The sequence below is a fragment of the Camelina sativa genome, chromosome 1 (assembly GCF_030686135.1).
Source record: "Camelina sativa cultivar CO46 ecotype springtype chromosome 1, ASM3068613v1".
In the NCBI taxonomy this organism is placed as follows: domain Eukaryota; kingdom Viridiplantae; phylum Streptophyta; class Magnoliopsida; order Brassicales; family Brassicaceae; genus Camelina; species Camelina sativa.
The window spans coordinates 17,237,071-17,255,915 of NC_141880.1; the positions used below are offsets into that span (position 1 = coordinate 17,237,071).

General features: G+C 34.4%; 4 protein-coding genes, 1 long non-coding RNA gene and 1 pseudogene across 6 annotated transcripts; 3 read left to right on the forward strand and 3 right to left on the reverse strand.

Moving 5' to 3' along the window:
• Positions 1-998: 998 nt before the first annotated feature.
• Positions 999-4,162, forward strand: LOC104698736 (WRKY transcription factor 1). The gene is made up of 5 exons (XM_010414142.2): positions 999-1,444; positions 2,015-2,701; positions 2,813-2,993; positions 3,097-3,252; positions 3,349-4,162. Exons 2-5 carry the CDS (start codon positions 2,119-2,121, stop codon positions 3,845-3,847), a joined length of 1,419 nt encoding a protein of 472 aa, XP_010412444.2. The 5' UTR covers positions 999-1,444; positions 2,015-2,118; the 3' UTR covers positions 3,848-4,162.
• On the reverse strand, positions 4,113-5,478 carry LOC104698727 (scarecrow-like protein 21 pseudogene; annotated as a pseudogene). The gene has a single exon (XR_015562912.1). The product of XR_015562912.1 is annotated as a scarecrow-like protein 21 pseudogene (transcript).
• A 939-nt stretch (positions 5,479-6,417) lies between these two features.
• Positions 6,418-7,864, forward strand: LOC104698764 (uncharacterized). Its single transcript, XM_010414162.3, has 5 exons — positions 6,418-6,548; positions 6,636-6,706; positions 6,834-6,914; positions 7,000-7,043; positions 7,564-7,864. The coding sequence occupies exons 1-5, from the start codon at positions 6,455-6,457 to the stop codon at positions 7,661-7,663; spliced, it is 390 nt and encodes a 129-aa protein (XP_010412464.2). The 5' UTR covers positions 6,418-6,454; the 3' UTR covers positions 7,664-7,864.
• Positions 7,813-8,643, reverse strand: LOC104698756 (glucan endo-1,3-beta-glucosidase 13-like). Its single transcript, XM_010414155.3, has 3 exons — positions 8,484-8,643; positions 8,146-8,400; positions 7,813-8,044 (listed from the first exon to the last, which is right to left on the reverse strand). The coding sequence occupies exons 1-3, from the start codon at positions 8,542-8,544 to the stop codon at positions 8,010-8,012; spliced, it is 351 nt and encodes a 116-aa protein (XP_010412457.2). The 5' UTR covers positions 8,545-8,643; the 3' UTR covers positions 7,813-8,009.
• Positions 8,644-10,885: 2,242 nt separating this feature from the next.
• LOC104698746 (glucan endo-1,3-beta-glucosidase 12-like) lies at positions 10,886-11,738 on the reverse strand. The gene is made up of 3 exons (XM_019228782.2): positions 11,609-11,738; positions 11,274-11,528; positions 10,886-11,168 (listed from the first exon to the last, which is right to left on the reverse strand). The coding sequence occupies exons 1-3, from the start codon at positions 11,667-11,669 to the stop codon at positions 11,134-11,136; spliced, it is 351 nt and encodes a 116-aa protein (XP_019084327.1). The 5' UTR covers positions 11,670-11,738; the 3' UTR covers positions 10,886-11,133.
• A 3,277-nt stretch (positions 11,739-15,015) lies between these two features.
• LOC147950037 (uncharacterized) lies at positions 15,016-15,795 on the forward strand. Its single transcript, XR_015596251.1, has 2 exons — positions 15,016-15,254; positions 15,431-15,795. It is a non-coding gene; the product is annotated as an uncharacterized LOC147950037 (long non-coding RNA).
• The last annotated feature ends 3,050 nt before the right edge of the window (positions 15,796-18,845 follow it).

Here is an 18,845-nt window from a genome sequence, read left to right on the forward strand (position 1 = left end):
TTTCATATTTCTATCATTGTTATGCTTTGTTTCTCTTATTTTCATTCTACACATAAGAAATTAGATCCACCTTCTTATTATATAAAGTTAAGGTTTCAAAGTTAGTCATTAACATTATATTAAGTATCAAGTTTATTGATAAGATGTGGGGTTTCCCCCAACCGTTCGAGATGCTTAAGAGCTTTACTTACACAAAATTATGTTCAATCTGATTTGACGAACTTCTAATTGCAAACGAGGTTTATCGTCAAGTATTGGTTGCACTTATTGTGTCATGTCTCTAATCCTTAATAAATGTAATCGAAATGATTCGTAAACTCAACTTGTGCTAAAACCCTGATGGTGTTGTCATTGCTTGAATCTATTTTCACTTCGTTCGATTCTAGATTGATGCATTTGATTGAGTCACTAACGGATCAATTTATATGTTTAATTAGATTTATGTCCAATGGATTTGTATAATTAGTTTTGTGAAGGAAAAAATTTTTACAAACCCTTTTGACTATATTATATTTGGTAGATCAAATAGTCACTATTGCAGTAAAAACAAATTAGTTAATTTACCTAACAAAGATGCTCTTTCCTCATTCTATTTCCTTCTCTCTCTCTCTTTCTTTCTACTCATCTAATTTTTGTAAAGAGTGTAGTGTGTTTACTCATAAAAATTCTCCATTTTGTTCTTTTGCGAATTTTAAAATCACAACAACAACATTACCAAAATTCGAAAGTGTTTGAAGATCAGTGGTGGTTCAACAAATTGACCTTGAAAACTCCTCAGATTTTTTTCTTTAATTACAAAAGTACTTAAGTTCTGTAAACAAAAGTAGTCCTTACAAAAGAAAAAAAAAACAAGTCCACCCACTTGTGAAAGAATCAATACTTTTGTTTTGTTCCTCGGAGTAAGTAAATAATATACATAATTTGCAAAAACAGATCCCTGTACTTTTAATATACTCTCACTTTATAACCGAAGGAAACGAAGAAAACACAACACTAATGAGAGACACGAGATTATAATGCACTGGGTTCTGTGGGTCCCAATGCTTCGTCTTTTTGTCGGCTTGTGTTTTGTGGGTGGAGATATATGTCATGAGAAACGTATCATCTAACCGTTAGATCAGCTACGTCCACATATCTTTCTATACACCGCGAAACAGAGAATTACAACCGCTTCTTCCCACTTTCTTCTTCTTCTTCTCTCTTTTTTTTTTTTCCTTTCTCTTTCTCCATAGTCATTTCTAAGTCCAACCATCTGTTTTTTTTTTGACATGACCTTTTGTTCTTCTCTTTTCTCTCTGTAACCCAATTTGAGTTTGTTCGATTCGATCTACGGGTTTCTTGATCTTTTATTACAAGAACTTTGAGAAGCTTCAGTTTTTTCTTGGGATCCTCGTCTTTTTTGGGTGTTTTGGTCGGATGGTGATCTTCTCGATGCCTGTGCTAGGTGAATTTTTTTGGAATATTTATTTAAGCTGTTTAAAAAAAAAAAATGAGGGTAGTATTAAATGTTTAATTTTTATGCGAATCTTGATACTGGGTCGTCTCCTGACTCCGTAGTAAATGGAACTAATTTGCCGACTTTTTTTTTTTTTTTTATAATTTTGGTTACAAGTATTTTTAGCAAATGCTTTACTTTTGGGAGTTTTTAGTGAGAGATTGAGTTCTTGTTTGTTTATCATGTCTATTGGAGATATAAAACGAGTCATTTCTTGTTTGGTTTGTGGACACATTTTGTGAGACTTTTATGGTAATACTTGAGTCTATTGACTCGTTGGTCGAGCATAAGACAAATTAAAATTCAAGAAGGCTTTGATAAAATTGTAACGGTCACATTGAAAATCTCAAAAGTGAAGACTTTGTTATTCTATATGGCTTCACACCACTCTGTCATGCTCTTTAAGAGATCCTTTGTGTTCTGTAAAAGTTTGTTCCTATTGTTGTTTCTATGGAGTTAGTTTAATATTATAAATTCAGTAAAATAATTTTTGTTTCTGTTTTTGATTTGCTTCTCCAGGCTTTGGAAACTAAATGGATTTGGCGTTTAAGCTTTGATTCTATCCGGCTTTGAACTCGTTTGAATTTCTTTTGGTGTTAGAAATTTTTTTTGGTCTTTTAATTATGGCTGAGGTTGATAAAGTTCCGGTTAGTGATATGGAACTAGACGATTCAAGCGAGACTAAAGTAGCTGATGATGTTGTTGCCACTGATGAAATGGAGGCTAAACCAGTGACTGTTACTAGAACTGAAACTGTTGTTGAAGGTTGTCAAACCGAAAGTTCGAAATCTGCAGAGTGCAAGGAGCTACTACAACCTGTTCCTCATACCACAGCTTCACAGTCGGAAGTAGATGTGGTTTCCCCGACATCCGAGAAAGCACCAAAGATTTCTGAAAGTAGCACTGCCTTGTCTTTGCAGTCTGGTTCGGAAGGGAATAGCCCTTTTATTCGTGAGAAGGTTATGGAAGACGGATACAACTGGCGGAAATACGGACAGAAGCTTGTTAAAGGGAATGAGTTTGTCAGGAGCTATTACAGGTGCACGCACCCAAACTGCAAAGCCAAAAAGCAATTGGAACGGTCGCCTGGTGGACAAGTCGTGGACACTGTTTACTTTGGTGAACATGATCATCCAAAGCCTCTTACTGGTCCTGTTCCTATCAATCAGGATAAACGAAGTGATGTCTTTACATCTGTGAGTAAAGGTGAATAGAGAAACATATATAATTTTCTATTTATAAAAAAATTTTCGTTAGCGCTTATGATGTGGTAACATATTAAATGTAACATTGTTTCTTATGGTATTATGTTTGTAGAGAAATCATCTGGATCCATTGTTCAGACACATCGCCAAACCGAACCACCAAAGATCCACAGAGGATTACATGTTTCAGTTGTTCCACCAGCCGATGATGTGAAAACTGATATTTCACAATCAAGTAAGATAAAGGGCGACAACAGTCATAAGGATTATAATAGTCCTTCCTCGAAGCGAAGGTATTTTAGTTTTATTTTTTTTTATTTTTTATCATTGTTCTGAAGGAAGGCTTCACCATTGGTGATCTTTGTTTTTCTTGTTATGTCGATGTCACTAAATCAGGAAAAAAGGAGGAAACTTTGAGCCAAGTCCAGTGGAAAGGTCAACCAATGATTCACGCATTGTGGTTCACACTCAGACTCTGTTTGATATTGTGAATGATGGGTACCGATGGCGTAAATATGGTCAGAAATCAGTAAAAGGCAGCCCATATCCGAGGTAATGACTGATTACATATTAAAGCCTGATGTCAAACTTTTTGGTTTCATTCTTCTCTGCTTACTTCCTTTCTCTGTTGGATGTTTTATATATTAGGAGCTACTATAGATGTTCAAGCTCTGGATGCCCTGTCAAGAAACACGTAGAGAGGTCATCTCATGACACAAAATTGCTTATAACGACTTACGAGGGGAAACACGACCACGATATGCCTCCAGGAAGGGTTGTTACTCATAATAACATGCTGGACTCTGAAGTTGATGATAAAGAACTGAATGTTAAAGAAGGAGATGCCAACAAGACTCCACCGAGCTCAGGTCTTCAATCCATTACAAAAGACCAGCATGAAGAAGATCATCCAATAAAGAAAACAAAGACTAATGGCTTTGAGAAAAGTCTTGATCAAGGTCCTATCTTGGATGAGAAACTGAAGGAAGAAATAAAAGACACATCTGATGTAAACATAGATCATGCAGCCAATCATGCTAACCCGGAAACAAAGTCAGATGATAAAACTACAGCTTGTCATGAGAAGGCAGTGAGAACCCTGGAGACTGAGGAACAGAAACCCAAGACAGAGCCTGCCCAAAGCTAAGCATTCGGTGTTGTTGTACCGAGTGGTAATTTATATGGCTGTTTTAACATAGATTAGTACAGGCGATATGGTTATAGACTGTACAGTTGTTGTTCAGGCGGGACCAGATTTAGATTAGTGTTTAATGGAATAGTATGCTTACTACCCTTATATAGCCACTTCCATTTGGTTCAAATAAGAGTTACAGGAAGAGATGGTAACACAACATGAGTCTTTCTTTGTCGATGGCGCCTGTGTAATAGTTGTAGTATGGGGATGTATATGATTTGATTCAACCTTATTAATGGTATTGAGACAACCACCTATTACTTCCAATTTGTCTTTTACATTACAAACTTGGAGGCTTGGAGCCATTTATTTTTTCACTTCCAGGCACAAGATGAGACCAAGATTCTGTCCATCCAACCAAGATATAGAGCACCATCTCTTTCTTCAATCCCATACCCGTTGCTGTAATCTCTCAAGAGGGCTCTAATGGTGGCTGAAATTATTGAGCTCAAGGGGTATGGCTCAAAACCTGCCATGGAAAACCTTGACTTCCATTTCCCGAGAAGCTCGTGCCTTTCGATCCTCTCAGCTCCTTCACAAGCTATGATGTTGACAACATCCCTTGCCAAACAGTGCTGCTCGATACTGATCCTTTCTTTGTGATTTCTCGGAAGCATCACATCAATAGATTCAAACATTGCCGTATAATAACTTAATGTCTCAAAGAACCTAGGAAGGAAAGGGGAAGTGTTCATGTTGCATTCTTGTTCCACAAGAGTGACCACTTTAGGTGATAGACTCTTCACCATCCTCAGTAACCGGTCCCTATGGTTTTCCATGCTTACGCTCTCGTCAGGCAAGTGGTGCAGCATGTAAGCAAAGTTAACTCCAAGGGCTTCGCCTTCCCGGACATCAAGATTTGCCACTTCAACTTCATAACTCGGCCTTGAAATCGCATTGAACTTGAATGGGACAGCAAACTTTTTTGCAAGTTTCTCTAGTCTTCTCTTGACTGTAACCAAGACAGATACATCACCAATTCCGGTAATTCGAATATTTGGAGCCCCACCAGGCCTAGCTGCAAAAGCCTGAATCAGTGAAATCCACTGGCTACCTTGCCCAATTTGGAAGTCAATAATGTGAATTCTCTCCTCATCCTTCATTGCTTCTGCTATCGCCCCATTTGCTGACATGTACCCAAACTTAAAATATGGGCAAACCTCATGCAGAACATACACATAAGATAAGAACTCATAACTCTCTGGTTCTCTGGATTGCAGAGATTTGTATATCGAACTACCAGAGGCAGCTAGCCTTGCCACAAGCCCTTCTAACATGTAAGCTCCCAATCTCTGGATTGGCGCACCAGAAATCGAAACCATACCACGCAACTCGCCCATACACCATCGTGCCAGTAGAAGATTATTCTCAGAAACAGCTTTCGCACAAGCAACAAGTACCCATTTCAAGTCTCCCCTTGATATTGCCTCCACTATCAACAACAAATCATTAGCATCTTCTGGCCACATGGAGAGTTCATGGCAGATAGCATCATTGAAACTCTCAGCTATCTCTGGCAAAGGCTGCAACATTATTGTATCCACTTCTCGCACATTGTGTCTCGAACCTCTTATACTGTCCATCACAAACAAGCAGCCTCAGGGAATTGTTCTTGGTATTAGTAGGAGAACGCTGTTGATCGAGGGAGATACTATTGGTGAATAGAGTTCTAGAACAAAGTTCATGAACACCTCAACCAGATAAATCACTTTCTTCTGAAAAAGTCCCCGAGATGCAGCTTCTGCTCCAAATCTCAGCAGTGGATTTCAAGTAAAGTACTCTGATATACTTGGAAACTTTAAACATCAACCATTCCACAGGACATGACCTTTACATATCTGATCTTCATAACACACAGTATACAGTACATATATCCCTATCTAGCAATAGCCAATCATATAAGGCTGCAACACCTGTAGAAGTCATACACAAGTCTTTAATCAGATTGAAATAGATATGAAAACCGAAACAATCATATCCATGGAGATCAAAACTCTTCCAAGGACTATAGAAATCAACTCATGAGTACTCTATGAATCTACATCAACCATGAACTACTTCATCAATAAACAAAGACATAAAGAGAGTTCCAATCCTAAACTAGCACTTCCACTATCCAATCATACGATCACAATTTGACAATTTCTCTTCAGAGCATCATGTGCACCCAACCAACATCAAACTGAACAAATATCTTCGTTTTGAATGCGTTGAATTTACAAAATTGTAAACAAAGAGAAAAAATTTCAAGTTTTGTGTATAAGAAGAAGCAGAGCATCAAAATGGGAGGATAAAGTTTAGATTTTTGTGGGAAAAAACTAACCTTGTGTAGATTAAGAAGTAATATTTTGGTCCAAGATAGACAAGAGATTTGGTTTTGCAAGTGAGAGAGATCCCACCCAAAGCTCACAGCTGAAGCAAAAGGAAGAATCTTTAGTGGCTGTAAAGAAGATACGACACCGTTTCAGCTTAAACCGAATAAGACCCGATCACCCACTTGGTTATATACGATATGACCCATCTCTCTCTCTCTCTCTCTCTCTTAAAGTCTCTGGTCATATGGGAAATAGTGTAAGAAGCAACCTAATAAGAGACCTCAGAGGAAGACGATCGATGGATCCTCGGATATGGCACAAAGTAGCTGCAGTTTCCGGTAAGACTTTTTCGATAAAGTAATGATTTTTGAATTGATACTTGGATTGATGCTGTAAGGAAGATACTGATTCGTCTAGTGTTGTAGGTATGGCTGCTCTTGGTTTAGGAACTTACGGTGCTCATTTCTTTAAACCAGAGAACCCTTCTTACAAACAGGTTCAGATTCTGAAATTGTTCGAAATTTGATTACTTTTTTTGACAATTTAGCTATGTGGGGTTTTGCATTTGTTGTTGGATTTGTCTGATAAAGTTAAGGTTTTTTTTTTTTTTTTTTTTTCCTCAGGTGTGGCAAACGGCTTCTCTTTACCATTTGGTTCACACTGCTGCTCTTGTTTCTGCTCCTAGCACCAAATATCCCAACATTGTAAGCTTTCTCTTGTTTCCTCTGTTTCTCCAGTTTGTGTCCTTATGCTAGTTGATGGAGCTGACATATCCTTTTTATTGCTCAGTTTGGTGGCTTGTTGACTGCTGGGATTGTAGCCTTTTCCGGGACGTAAGTTGTCATCTTTTTGTTTCTCAAATTCTTCAATTTAAGCTCTTGAATGAATGCGTATGGTAGAGCTTTTGTGCTTAATGATTGTTGGATGTCTTGTCATTGAGATTATCGTATAGCATCATGGTTATTTGAGCGATTCAAAATCATTTGGAGTTTCCAGTATACACTCTTATCTTTTGGCATTGGCGATACTTGCCACAATTCTCTATGGCTAAAGAGATTTTAGCCATGTTCCATGTTGACATGTTTGCTACTCTGAAATATCTAATAAGCATTGCGTCACTTGGTAATTGCATAGGTCTTTGTATGTATGGTTTGTGAGGTAATGATTTAATTTCAGAATCCATGCATTTCATGAAATAATTTGCTCTTTTCCCACAAACCATGTGTATCTGAAATTATGATCTTTGAACTATATTTCAGATGCTTACTAGGTAACTCTAATGTTTTTGGATCAGTAGTCTATTTCCAGGTAATGAGTATGTGAGAAAGTTTTATGTTCGTCAAAATGTTGCAGGTGTTATATGGTAGCGCTGCGTGAGGACAGAAAGTTTTCAACCTTGGCACCATTCGGAGGCTTTGCGTTCATCGCTGCATGGGGAACCCTACTTTTCTAAACAATCTCAAAACCATCTATATTGTCAAGTTGTGGTCTTATTCGACATAAGAACTCACTGTTTAATTTCCCTAAGAGATTGCTTAATACAATTCCGTGTCGACGACAACCATAAAACTTATTCCTTGTTCACTTTGTTGCTAAAGCGGATTATGTAAATGACCATATTAATGTAATCTTATTACCATACAATTATCAAAAATCTACATTAATTAGAAAACAAGTTTGTGCTTCATTAGCTCCAAAGCAACAAAGATGGATATATTTAATATTGTGCAATAGTACTAACAATGAGAAAAATCACTCTCTTTATCATCTTTCATGTCATCTTGGCCCTTCCCTTTGAATCATTTGATATACTCAAAATGGCACGAATCGTGACCTATCAAAATCATGAGATAATCAGAGACGGATGGTTCAAAATTTTGTTTGATCAAGAGCTTCAATAACTGTTGGCAAAAGGGTCTAGATAAAGTTGCTTACTAGGGTCGCGTTGCGTGAGTATTGCGGCGCTGCTGAAGTAACAATCAGCACCCATGTGCTTATAAAGCTGGTAATAACTATTGAAGACAACAGAGGCATGGTCCTTGAGAGTGTTGGGCAAGAAGCAAGGCTGGTTAGGCTGAATCTTACTGCAATCTGTTCCGCCCTGTTGACAGGCCCAGTCTAAGGCTGCTTGTGTCACATAATCTGGTATCTGTGAATCGGCTACACACCATTGTCCGAACTCCGCTTTTGCTATTTAAAAAAAAAAAGAGACACGTACATGTTATATCTTTGAGATTATGTGTATGCGAGAGGATGTTACAATAATGGTGTACCTGAAAACGTTACTGTTATGAAAAGTAGAGCAATTGCTATCCTTGACAAGAAACTTTTCATCTTCACAAGATGCAAGTTGGAAGGTTTGAGAGCTTAAAGATGGTCACACCTCGAGTATTTATAGTGTTAGTAGATAATCTCTGTTTAGTAAATTTATGTGTAATTCTTATCAACTCCCAAATTCTTTAGGTACAAAATTACTTTTTTGCAAGACTACTAATTACTTCTTATTAGGAATGTAATCCCATGAGTGGGGTTGTATACTTCATTGGCAATATAATTAAGTTTCTTAGATTTTGAAATTTAAACATTGTGATTTGTTTAATGTGTACAAATCTTATGTTATCCAATCATAGATTTTTTGGGAATTCTAATAAAATCCATTGTTATTGAATTAATGACTTAAAATTTTACTTAAAAAATCCAGTGTTATTGAATTTGTTTTCAAAATTTGATTGTTAATGATTTTAAAGGATATAATAGTAGTATTTGAGAAGAACTACTTAAAAATACAGAAATCCAAATATTTTGAGAATGAGATTTGAAAGATTTTACATTAAATCATATCAACTTTCCTAAACAAAAATAATCAACATCACATAAAAACTCATTAAAACTCAAATTATATATTTTACATTAAAAGTTATCAAAACGTTTTACCTACATATTTTGTTTCATTAGCTGCTTTATTGTGCACCAGTAACAAACGAGAAAAACAAAATATGTAGGTGAAACGTTGTTGCCCAGTTGCAGTTACGTTATGAATTCTTTGCATTTTATTCAATTTTTTAATTAAAAGACAGCCAGTTGGCTACGTTTATGAATTCTAAACAAGTACATTGTAACTAATGCATCTTGTTTTATATAGAACATTGTAACGTACGTGAAAAAAGCACATAAAACGTAGAGGATCAATTGAAACTTGGACACGTCTACTATTCAAAGTATAAAGCATAAGAATTATCTCCCTTCAACTTGTTTTCTATTTGTCTGCGTCTTCTTGCTGGTAGCTAGGGTTTCTTTTGTTTTGGTAAAGGACCGGGAGATTTGATAAATCTCTCTAATCTATACTAGTATGCAGTTTTTGCTCAAAAAAATACTTTTTGGAAATTTTTTATATTTAATGTAGTTACTTTAATACTAGTTACCAAAAAAATTAAAATTAAATATAGATAAGATTTAAAAGATTAAGGAAATATTTTTACCTCATTCAAACATAAATATATGATTCCCTTTCATTTTTATTTGAATTTATATTTAAATTATCTTGAATTATTCTATAATACATTTAGTTAATAAAAATTGTGATTTTTTCCTGCACATGATGTAATACAAATTTTTAAAACGGACATATATTACTCAATAGATAAATTAAAAAATACGGGTACAATATCCCACATCGCCTAGAAAATTGAGCAATAGTTCAGAGTTATACTATAAAAGAGACAAAAATGATTCATAATAAAAATGAGTAGAAAGCTTGATTTATCAGACATTCAAACTTAAAAAAAATTTATTTGGTTTATTTAGGTATTTTATTTTAAAGATTTTTAAAAAGTTAAATATTATAAATATTTAAAACTTTTAAAAAGTTATATATTATAAATATTTATATTTTATTTGAAAGTTAAATTTTATAAAATGTTAAAATATTAATAATATTTAAACGTTTATGAAGTTTCAAATATTAGAAATATAAAATAAATATTACAAATATTTCAACTTTTTATATATTTAAACTTTTACGAAACTTCAAATATGAGAAATACTCAACAGTTTTAAGAATTCCAAGTGTTATAAATATTTAAACTTTATAAGAAGAGTCAATCTTATATAATGTAAATAATTATAACCTTAATAAATAACATATCAACTCAATCTAATATTTATAATAAAAATAATAAATACTATTAAAAATTAAGATTATATATTGCGAGTTAAAATATCTCGGGACGGAGTTATATAGCGGGAAGGGTTTTGTCGATATTTAGATTAATTTAAAAATATCATTAATTTGGTGTTAAACGGGTAAAATATCATTTCATTATTTTGTTAACACTATCGGTATCCGAGAATATATATATCTAATTAAATTGATTAATAAATGTTATCAAAAAAATAAATTATATTGCAGTATTATATGGTTTAAACTTTAAACATAAAATTATTAATTATTATATAATTATAACATATTTAACCAATAAATACAACTTATAATTTAATTGTTTTAGTTATAAATAATTTGTCCTGCGGTGTACCGCGGGTCCTAACCTAGTGTATTAGTATTCAACTAAAAAAAACAATTACACCCTTATTTCTCTTGGCCAAGGCTTTCCAAAGACATTATCAATGCCATATCCCTAATGTTTTCCCCTAAGAGATTGCTTAATAAAATTCCGTATCCACAACCATAAACTTCCTTTACTTATTCACATTGGTAGAATTTAGTATAATCTTATTACCATACAATTTATCAAAATTCTACATTAGAAAATAAGCTGTTGTTCATTAGCTCCAGAAAAGTAAAAAAGTGAAACTGCCAAGTTCCAAGAAACATTGGATTTATTTTATATTGTTCACCAGTAGTAGTAAAAATGAGAAAAAATCTTTATACTCATCATCTTTCATGTCTTGGCCCCTTCATTTGAATCATTTCATATACTCAAAATGGCACGAACCATAACCTATCAAATCATGAGATAATCAAACACAAATGGGTCAAGATCTTAATTCATCAAAGAGCTTAAATAATTGTTGACAAAATTAAGGGTCTAGATAAAGTTGCTTACTAGGGTCGCGTTGCGTGAGTATTGCGGCACTGCTGAAGTAACAATCAGCACCCATGTGCTTATAACGCTGGTAATAACTATTGAAGACAACAGAGGCATGGCCCTTGACAGTGTTGGGCAAGAAGCACGGCTGGTTAGGCTGAATCTTAAAGCAGTCTGCTTCGTCGTGTTTACAAACCCAGTCTAAGGCTGCTTGTGTCACAGAATCTGGTATCTGTGAATCGGCTACACACCATTGTCCGAACTCCGCTTTTGCTATATATAAAAAAAGAAGATACACATGTTATATCTTTGAGATTATGTGTATACGAGTTGATGTTACAATAATGGTGTACCTGAAACCGTTACTGTTATGAAAAGCAGAGCAATTGCTATCCTTGACCAGAAACTTTTCATCTTCACAAGAGGCAAGTTGAAAGGTTTGAGAGCTTAAAGATGGTCATAACTCGATTATTTTATAGTGTTAGTAGAAAATCTCTGTTTAGTAAATTTATGTGTAATTCTTATCAACTTCCAAATTGTTTACGGAAAAAAAAAATTTGGAAGACTAATTAATTCTTCCTTGACCAAAGAAAAAGAAAAAAAACTAATTACTTCTAACTAAGAATTCTTATCTTTAATATCCTGGTAATTAGTTATCTAATTAAAGTTTCTTAGATTTTGAAATTATAAACTATGGTAATTGAATAATCGTCCAAAATAGTTATGTTAATTTACAATAAAATGATTAGAAGACTGTAACTAAATTATGTACCAAAAATAAAAGTCTATAGATTAAAGATACTGTAGATGATTATGAATTGGATACAAAACATATATGGTTAAAGTATCTAAACATTTGACGTCAACGTTTTCCAAAAGAGATTTGCTTAGTACAATCATAAAACTTTTTTCTTCACTTGTGCTGTTGTGCACTTTGTTGCTGAAGGGATAAATGTCAATTATCAAATTGATGTACTTTTTTGTAGTACCATATATCTTAATAAAATACTACATAAAACCATAAGCTTTTTACGTATCGTTTTAACCCACTAAAAAACAAAGATAAAAAAATAACGCACAAATCTTTTACACATGGTTCGAACAGCAAAAGATTACGACTTTACGTTCGGGATTGACAACTGCACTACCAGACAATTTTGGTAATTGATGCCCTTTAACATTTATATAGTTTGGATGCCTAAAGTACTAGCTCTTCACCCACGGGTCATGCCTGCCTACGATTAACGCAGAAGCTCTTCCACAAAGCTCCAAAAAAAGTCTCTGGTTCTAAGGTTTCACTACAAAAAAATATGCATTTTGGGATTCCAGTTTGTGACTATTTTTTTGGTCGCACAATAAAACGACTCTTATGAGACTACTTTGTAACGATTCGACGACTACAGAATAATTGGAGAGAAAAATGTCGCTTATTAACGATGAATGATATAAGTCACAAAAGAGTCTCAAATTAGTGACAACATTAGGACTAATTCGTCACAAATAAATATTGGTCGCACAACGGTCAAAAATTGCGACTACTATGTGACTCGTTAATTAGTCGGTAATGATAGTAGCAAAAACGTCACATATTGAGGACTTATTTGCAACTTCATTTTTACCCTGATTTAGTAACAAAGAGGTCACAATTTGCGACGAGATTGCGACAGATACCTGAAGAATTTGCGACTAACACCTGAATTAACTATTCCTTTAAGACTTTTTATCCACTCTAGATATTTTTAATTTGAAATTTCACATTTGAGATTCATTTACATGTTTAATTTTATGTTTATGCTTTGTTTTGCTCGAACTTATCAATAATATCTTTTTCAAAGTCTTAATTTTCAATGATTATAAACTAAACATCCATAAGTTCCAAATCTATCTTAAGTGCTACATGTTCTTTTATGAGAATGTGTTGCAATGAAGAAAAAACTTAAAACTAAGTGATGAAAACAATGTTTTACTAAATCTTACTATTACATGTACTTTATATTACTACTATGAGTGCTCCTGAGTGATTTATATAAACAGTTTTGTTCATCATGTGTAGAATTCAAGATTTTTATTTTGTGATGTATATTAGGTAGTCTCAAAAACATCACAATATGCGACTGATTTGCCACACTGTTAGGACTACATCAATCTGTCACTCTTCTGCTACCTTTTATCGACGTATTTGTGACGCTATTGCGACTAACACCTGAAGAATTTGCGACTAACACCTGATTTAGCTACTCCTTTAAGACTGTTGACTCACTCTTGATATTTTTAATTTCAAATTTCACATTTGAGATTCATTTACATGTTTAATTTTATGTTTATTCTTTGTTTTGCTCGACTTTATCAATAATAACTAAACAGTTGAGATTTAGTGACCCTCGCGGTTTCATTTATATATTTTATCAACTGAGATTTGCCAATATGTTAAGTTCTAAGGTTTCTATGTTAATTTGAACTACTATAGATAGTGAATCATTATTATACAACTAAAACTTTATTTTTTCTACACAAGTTTTCAAATATATAATTTGACAATATTGAATGGCTAATATTTTGAGTTAACCATTTTTGCATTGATTTAAACTAATATATTTATATACTCTTTCTAAATATTGTAATTTTAGATGTTTTAATTAAAATCTTTGTAAAAAACAAGTCATGTAGAATTTGCATTGATTTGAACTAATATATTTATATACTCTTTCTAAATATTTTAATTTTAGATGTTTTAGTTAATCTCTTTGTAAACAACAAGTCATGTAGAAGATGGTACATAGGTTTTTAATGTAAGGTTATGTAAGATAGAAAAAAACTTACCAAATGATTGTTTTACCTCTTAAAATTAAAGATATATATACTTCACAATTGGACTATAAGTGCTTCTAAGTCTTATAATTATTGAATTTAGATCTCAAAGTTAATAAATCTAGAATAATGGTTTGTGACTCATAATATTACGTCACTATTTGTGATGAAAATGCAACTGAAAAATGTTACCACTATGTTACTACGCTCTTGTGACTAATTTGCTACGATTTTTGGGACTACATTGCCTTGGTTTAGCAACTCCTTGGGATTTTAAAAATATAATTTGAAAAGATTGAACGACTAATATGTTGAGTTAACCATTTTGCATTGATTTTAACTAATACATTTATATATTCTATCTAGAAATTTAATTTTACATGTTTTAGTTAAAATCTTTGCAAACAACAAGTTATGTAGAAGATGGTTATGTAAGTTAGGTGATTTTAATTTTACATGTAAGGTTATGTAAGTTGGAAAAAAACTTATAAAGATTATTTTACCTCTTAAAATTATAGATACATTTCACAATTGGACTATAAGTGCTTCTAAATGCTTATTGCCAATTTATTCTAGTCAGTTTTTTCTTTCTTAATTCTAAATCATAATTTTAAAATTTCTAAACGAATGATGTAACTATTATATATACTCAAAACTGAAATCAATCAAAAAAATTTAGAATACATTATTTATAAATTTAATTGATTTAAAGTAAAATTAAATCTAATACTTTATAAATCCTAAACTCCTAGTTTCGAAATTATGACACAAAATGATGGCAAATTACCATAATTTACCTAAAGGAAAAAAATAATAAGAAAACATCTCATTGGCTAATCTTAAATGGCAATGATTGTCTTTTGGTGTGTCATCTACCGTTGATAGATTTAATCCAATGGACAAAAATCATCTTTGTTTTTCCTTCCCTTCTCTTCCTTCCTTTCTCTTCATCGTATCTAGTAAATCAATTTTGTTTGTTTCCCTTCTTCTTTCTCTCCTCTTTTCTAATCTCTAGGTTTAGCCCCCTTCTCCTCTTCGTCAAGTGAAATCGACAAACGCGAAAAATCAAATCGTTACAAAAAACTCAGATGATACCAAAGTCTTCATGGGCAGAGCCAAACGCTGCCTCTACGCCGACCACCATATAAAGTACGGCAACTGCGTCGGTGAAGATGGTGGAAACAGAAACAAGTTTGTCTATTTCTCTCACAATATCCTTCTTAATCTACTTATATGCATGTGTATTTGCTTGAGATTAGAGTTTATAATGGTTTTGCTATTCAGATCTAGTTTCCCAACACATCTTTACTGAGATACATCTAGGGAACTCCTATGAGTTTTAATTATCTCTTTGGTTTGTGTTTTAGATTTTATGGGTAGATCTGAAGAATAAGTATCAAACGACGACATAGGTGATACTGGAAATGGAGGACCACCGTTGAAGGTGCTTGGGTCGTTCACCACCAATATATCTCAAATTCTCCAGCGTCGCATCACCGACACTCTGGTTGTCGTATCGACGTCTCCGGCCACCGCATCTATGTCTTTGGCCACCACATCTCCGTCTCTGGCCACTACCAGCCACTACCACCGTTTTGTTTTCCGTCGCTCCGGTCGATGATGCTAATATATATAGTCGTATAGATATATACATTGTATTTTCGGTTTGTAATGATAATTACAAATAAAATTATTTTTGATTTCCATTTCTTTTATAAGAAATCTTTTTTTTGTTTGTTTTTTCTTCTGTAGTTGGTCGCAAAAATGTAAGTAATATGCGACTTTAAATGCCGTCAAAATTTAGTCTCTATTTTGAGTCACAAAAAACTCACTACATATATACGTCACTCATTAGTCTCTAATATATGACTACATATTAGAGTCTTAACGTAGTTGCAAATTTAGGACTCTAAAATGAAGTCACATAGTAGTCGGTCACTATTTTGGAACCATGAAAATCTGCGACCAATTTTTAACGACCATCTCAAATAGTCGCAAAGTAGTTGTATATAGCATATTTGCGAATATTTTGGAACAATATTTGGAGTCACAAATAGCATGTTTTCTTGTAGTGTTTGTTCATTGAGCGTCAATCTCAACGCTGCTGCTCCATCTATAGAGTGTAAGAGTGCACTTAGCTTAAAGAGATTCAGATTATAATTCCGAACAGGACGATATAAATGTAGAGAAGATATATTTCTCATATCTTACCAATAGAATGTACAACTGCTTATATAACATTACAGAGGAATATTCTAGCCTACTTTAATTACAGAGGTTTCCATAAGTAGAAGAAGAATATGTTCTATTATAAAGATGTATCCGTAACGTCCCCCTTAGGATGGAGGTGTTTAAAACTTCAATCTTGTCTCACAGTTCAACAAAGCATGATCATGGTCGAGGTTTTGTCAAGGCATCCGCGAGTTGGTCTTTGGTATTGACATATGCTATCCGAGAATGAAAGACTGGATTAGCACATAAGAACATTGCTCTGACGTTGTCACAATACACCACCAAGGTCTTGCCAGTTGGATGTTAGCTTGGTGAGCAGATTAAAGACCCATGTTATTTCAGCGGAGACGTTTGCGATGGCTCGATATCACGCTTCAGTTGAGGAAAGAGCTAATAATTCTTGAAGTCTTCGCTGACCATGAGATTGGATGGCTTCCAAGATAGATGATGTAGGCGTTTGTAGAGACATAATCATATCTATCACCAGTCCAATCCACATATGAAAAGACATGAAAAGTAAGATTTTTCTTGGCGGCAAAGAAGATACCATGGGTTGTCATGCTGACCAAGTATCGAAGTACTCACTTCGCTGCTTTGTAATGCTCAATAGTTGGTTTATGCATGAATTGAGATGAAAATTTACTGAAAATGAGGTGTCGTGGTGGGTGAAAGCGAGGTACTGAAGACTTCTAACAAGCTTGCGATAGACAGACGGATCAAAGAGAGTCGTACCAGAGTGGATAGAGAGTTTGGGAGATGAAGCCATGGGAGGTGCAACTGTTTTGCAGTGAGCATGTCATAACGAAGAAGAATGACAAGAATATACTTCCGCTGAGACAAGTGCAGACCCTTGGCTGTCCGACGAGCTTCAAGACCAAGAAAGTAATTAAGATCTTTGGGATTTTTGATGGAGAACTGCTAAGAAAGTAATTTCAAAACTTGTTGAAGCCCTGCATAGTCGTTCCTAGTGACGAGAATATCATCAACATAAACCAAAAGATAGATAAACTGATTACCAATGCGGAGCAAGCCATAGACGTATCGACTAACAAATTCCGAAAACCAAGAGAAGTGAGGAAGTTCTTAAGCTCCAAGTACCATGCACGCGGAGCTTGTTTCAAACTGTAAATAGCTTTTTGGAGACAACAAATGTGAGAGGGAACATCAAGATCTATAAAGCTTGGTGGTTGTTCCATGTAGACTTCATCATTCAATGTGCTTTGTAAGTAGACGTTGTTGACATCTAGCTATTGGATTGGTCATAAAGAGGAGATATCAACATCAAGAACCAATCTGATTATGGTGGACTTGATCACCGGACTAAACGTATCTTCACAGTCGCGTCCGAGTTGTTGTTTGTAACCTTTAGCCACAAGACGTGCCTTGCACCGCCTAAGAGAACCATTAGCTGAAAATTTGTTTTTAAATATCCACTTACATCCATCAACAATCATATCGGGACGGCGAGGAACTAAATCCATCGTTTGATTGCGAGCAAAAGCAAAATTTGCAGAGCTAAAACAAAATTTGCAAAAACTCTCTAATGGAAAATCAATTGTATTTTTGTTGCTTGTAAATATGTATGTGCAGAGCAAAAAAAACTATTCCGCTAGACTTCAGTTGCATTACTTCACAAAATTGCTCTCAATTCGGCCCTCATTTCCCTCATGTGTAAATCTTCTTGTGTTCCGTGTTCTTCACCATCTCTTTCTTGTGTATCCCTACGTCTTCTAATACGCCCAAATTCGAGGATCACTCAGCCAAATTAGAAAGGATAGAAACTCGCCCAGGTGCAAGGTGCAACGAGGGAGATTTAATGGATGGAGGGGTCGCACAACAGTTGCGTAAGGCTGCTGATATTCCCAACTCCAATCGCTGCTAGATATATGACACACTAGTCCAGCAAGAGGAGACTGTTTTTTGGATATTACACACCAAGAAACAACAAAGTGTTCTAGACAAAGAACAAAGAGATAGACTCATAAAATGAAAAAGAAAATTGATTGATGATTCTCATATGAGATTACATGCATGTGTTTATATATGGATAAGAAACTTGGTAACAAAGCCAAGTATTAATTATTCTTGAAACTAAAAGAAAATAAATATAGATAGTTGAATGGAGACCAAACTCTTGAAGTTTTCCCACGGTGTCCTTCCCAAGGTGAGTTGAACTCCATTTTTATCGCCCCTTTTTTTTACCACAAAATAAAATGATTATTTTGGGCTTGTATTAGGCTCAAAGTGGACTTCCAAACAAAAGAGTAGACCATTAGTGAAGTGTGAGTCCATTGCCTCATTAAAACCTTTCCTGGAAAACCATCGGGAAAAAACCAAGGATAAGGAAAAAGAGTACAATGTCCACACACCCTTCGGTCCACTTAGCTCTTCATTGTGTTCGGATCAAGGTTAGGGTATTGTGTTGTACTTGGTTGTCCTCTTTGTTCTAAATACCATCAAACATCAATTGGATAGCTCCAGCAAGTTGTTTGGTCCTCGCCCTTGTCATTTGTCCAACGGGTACAAGCATAACATCTTCCCGAACAAGCT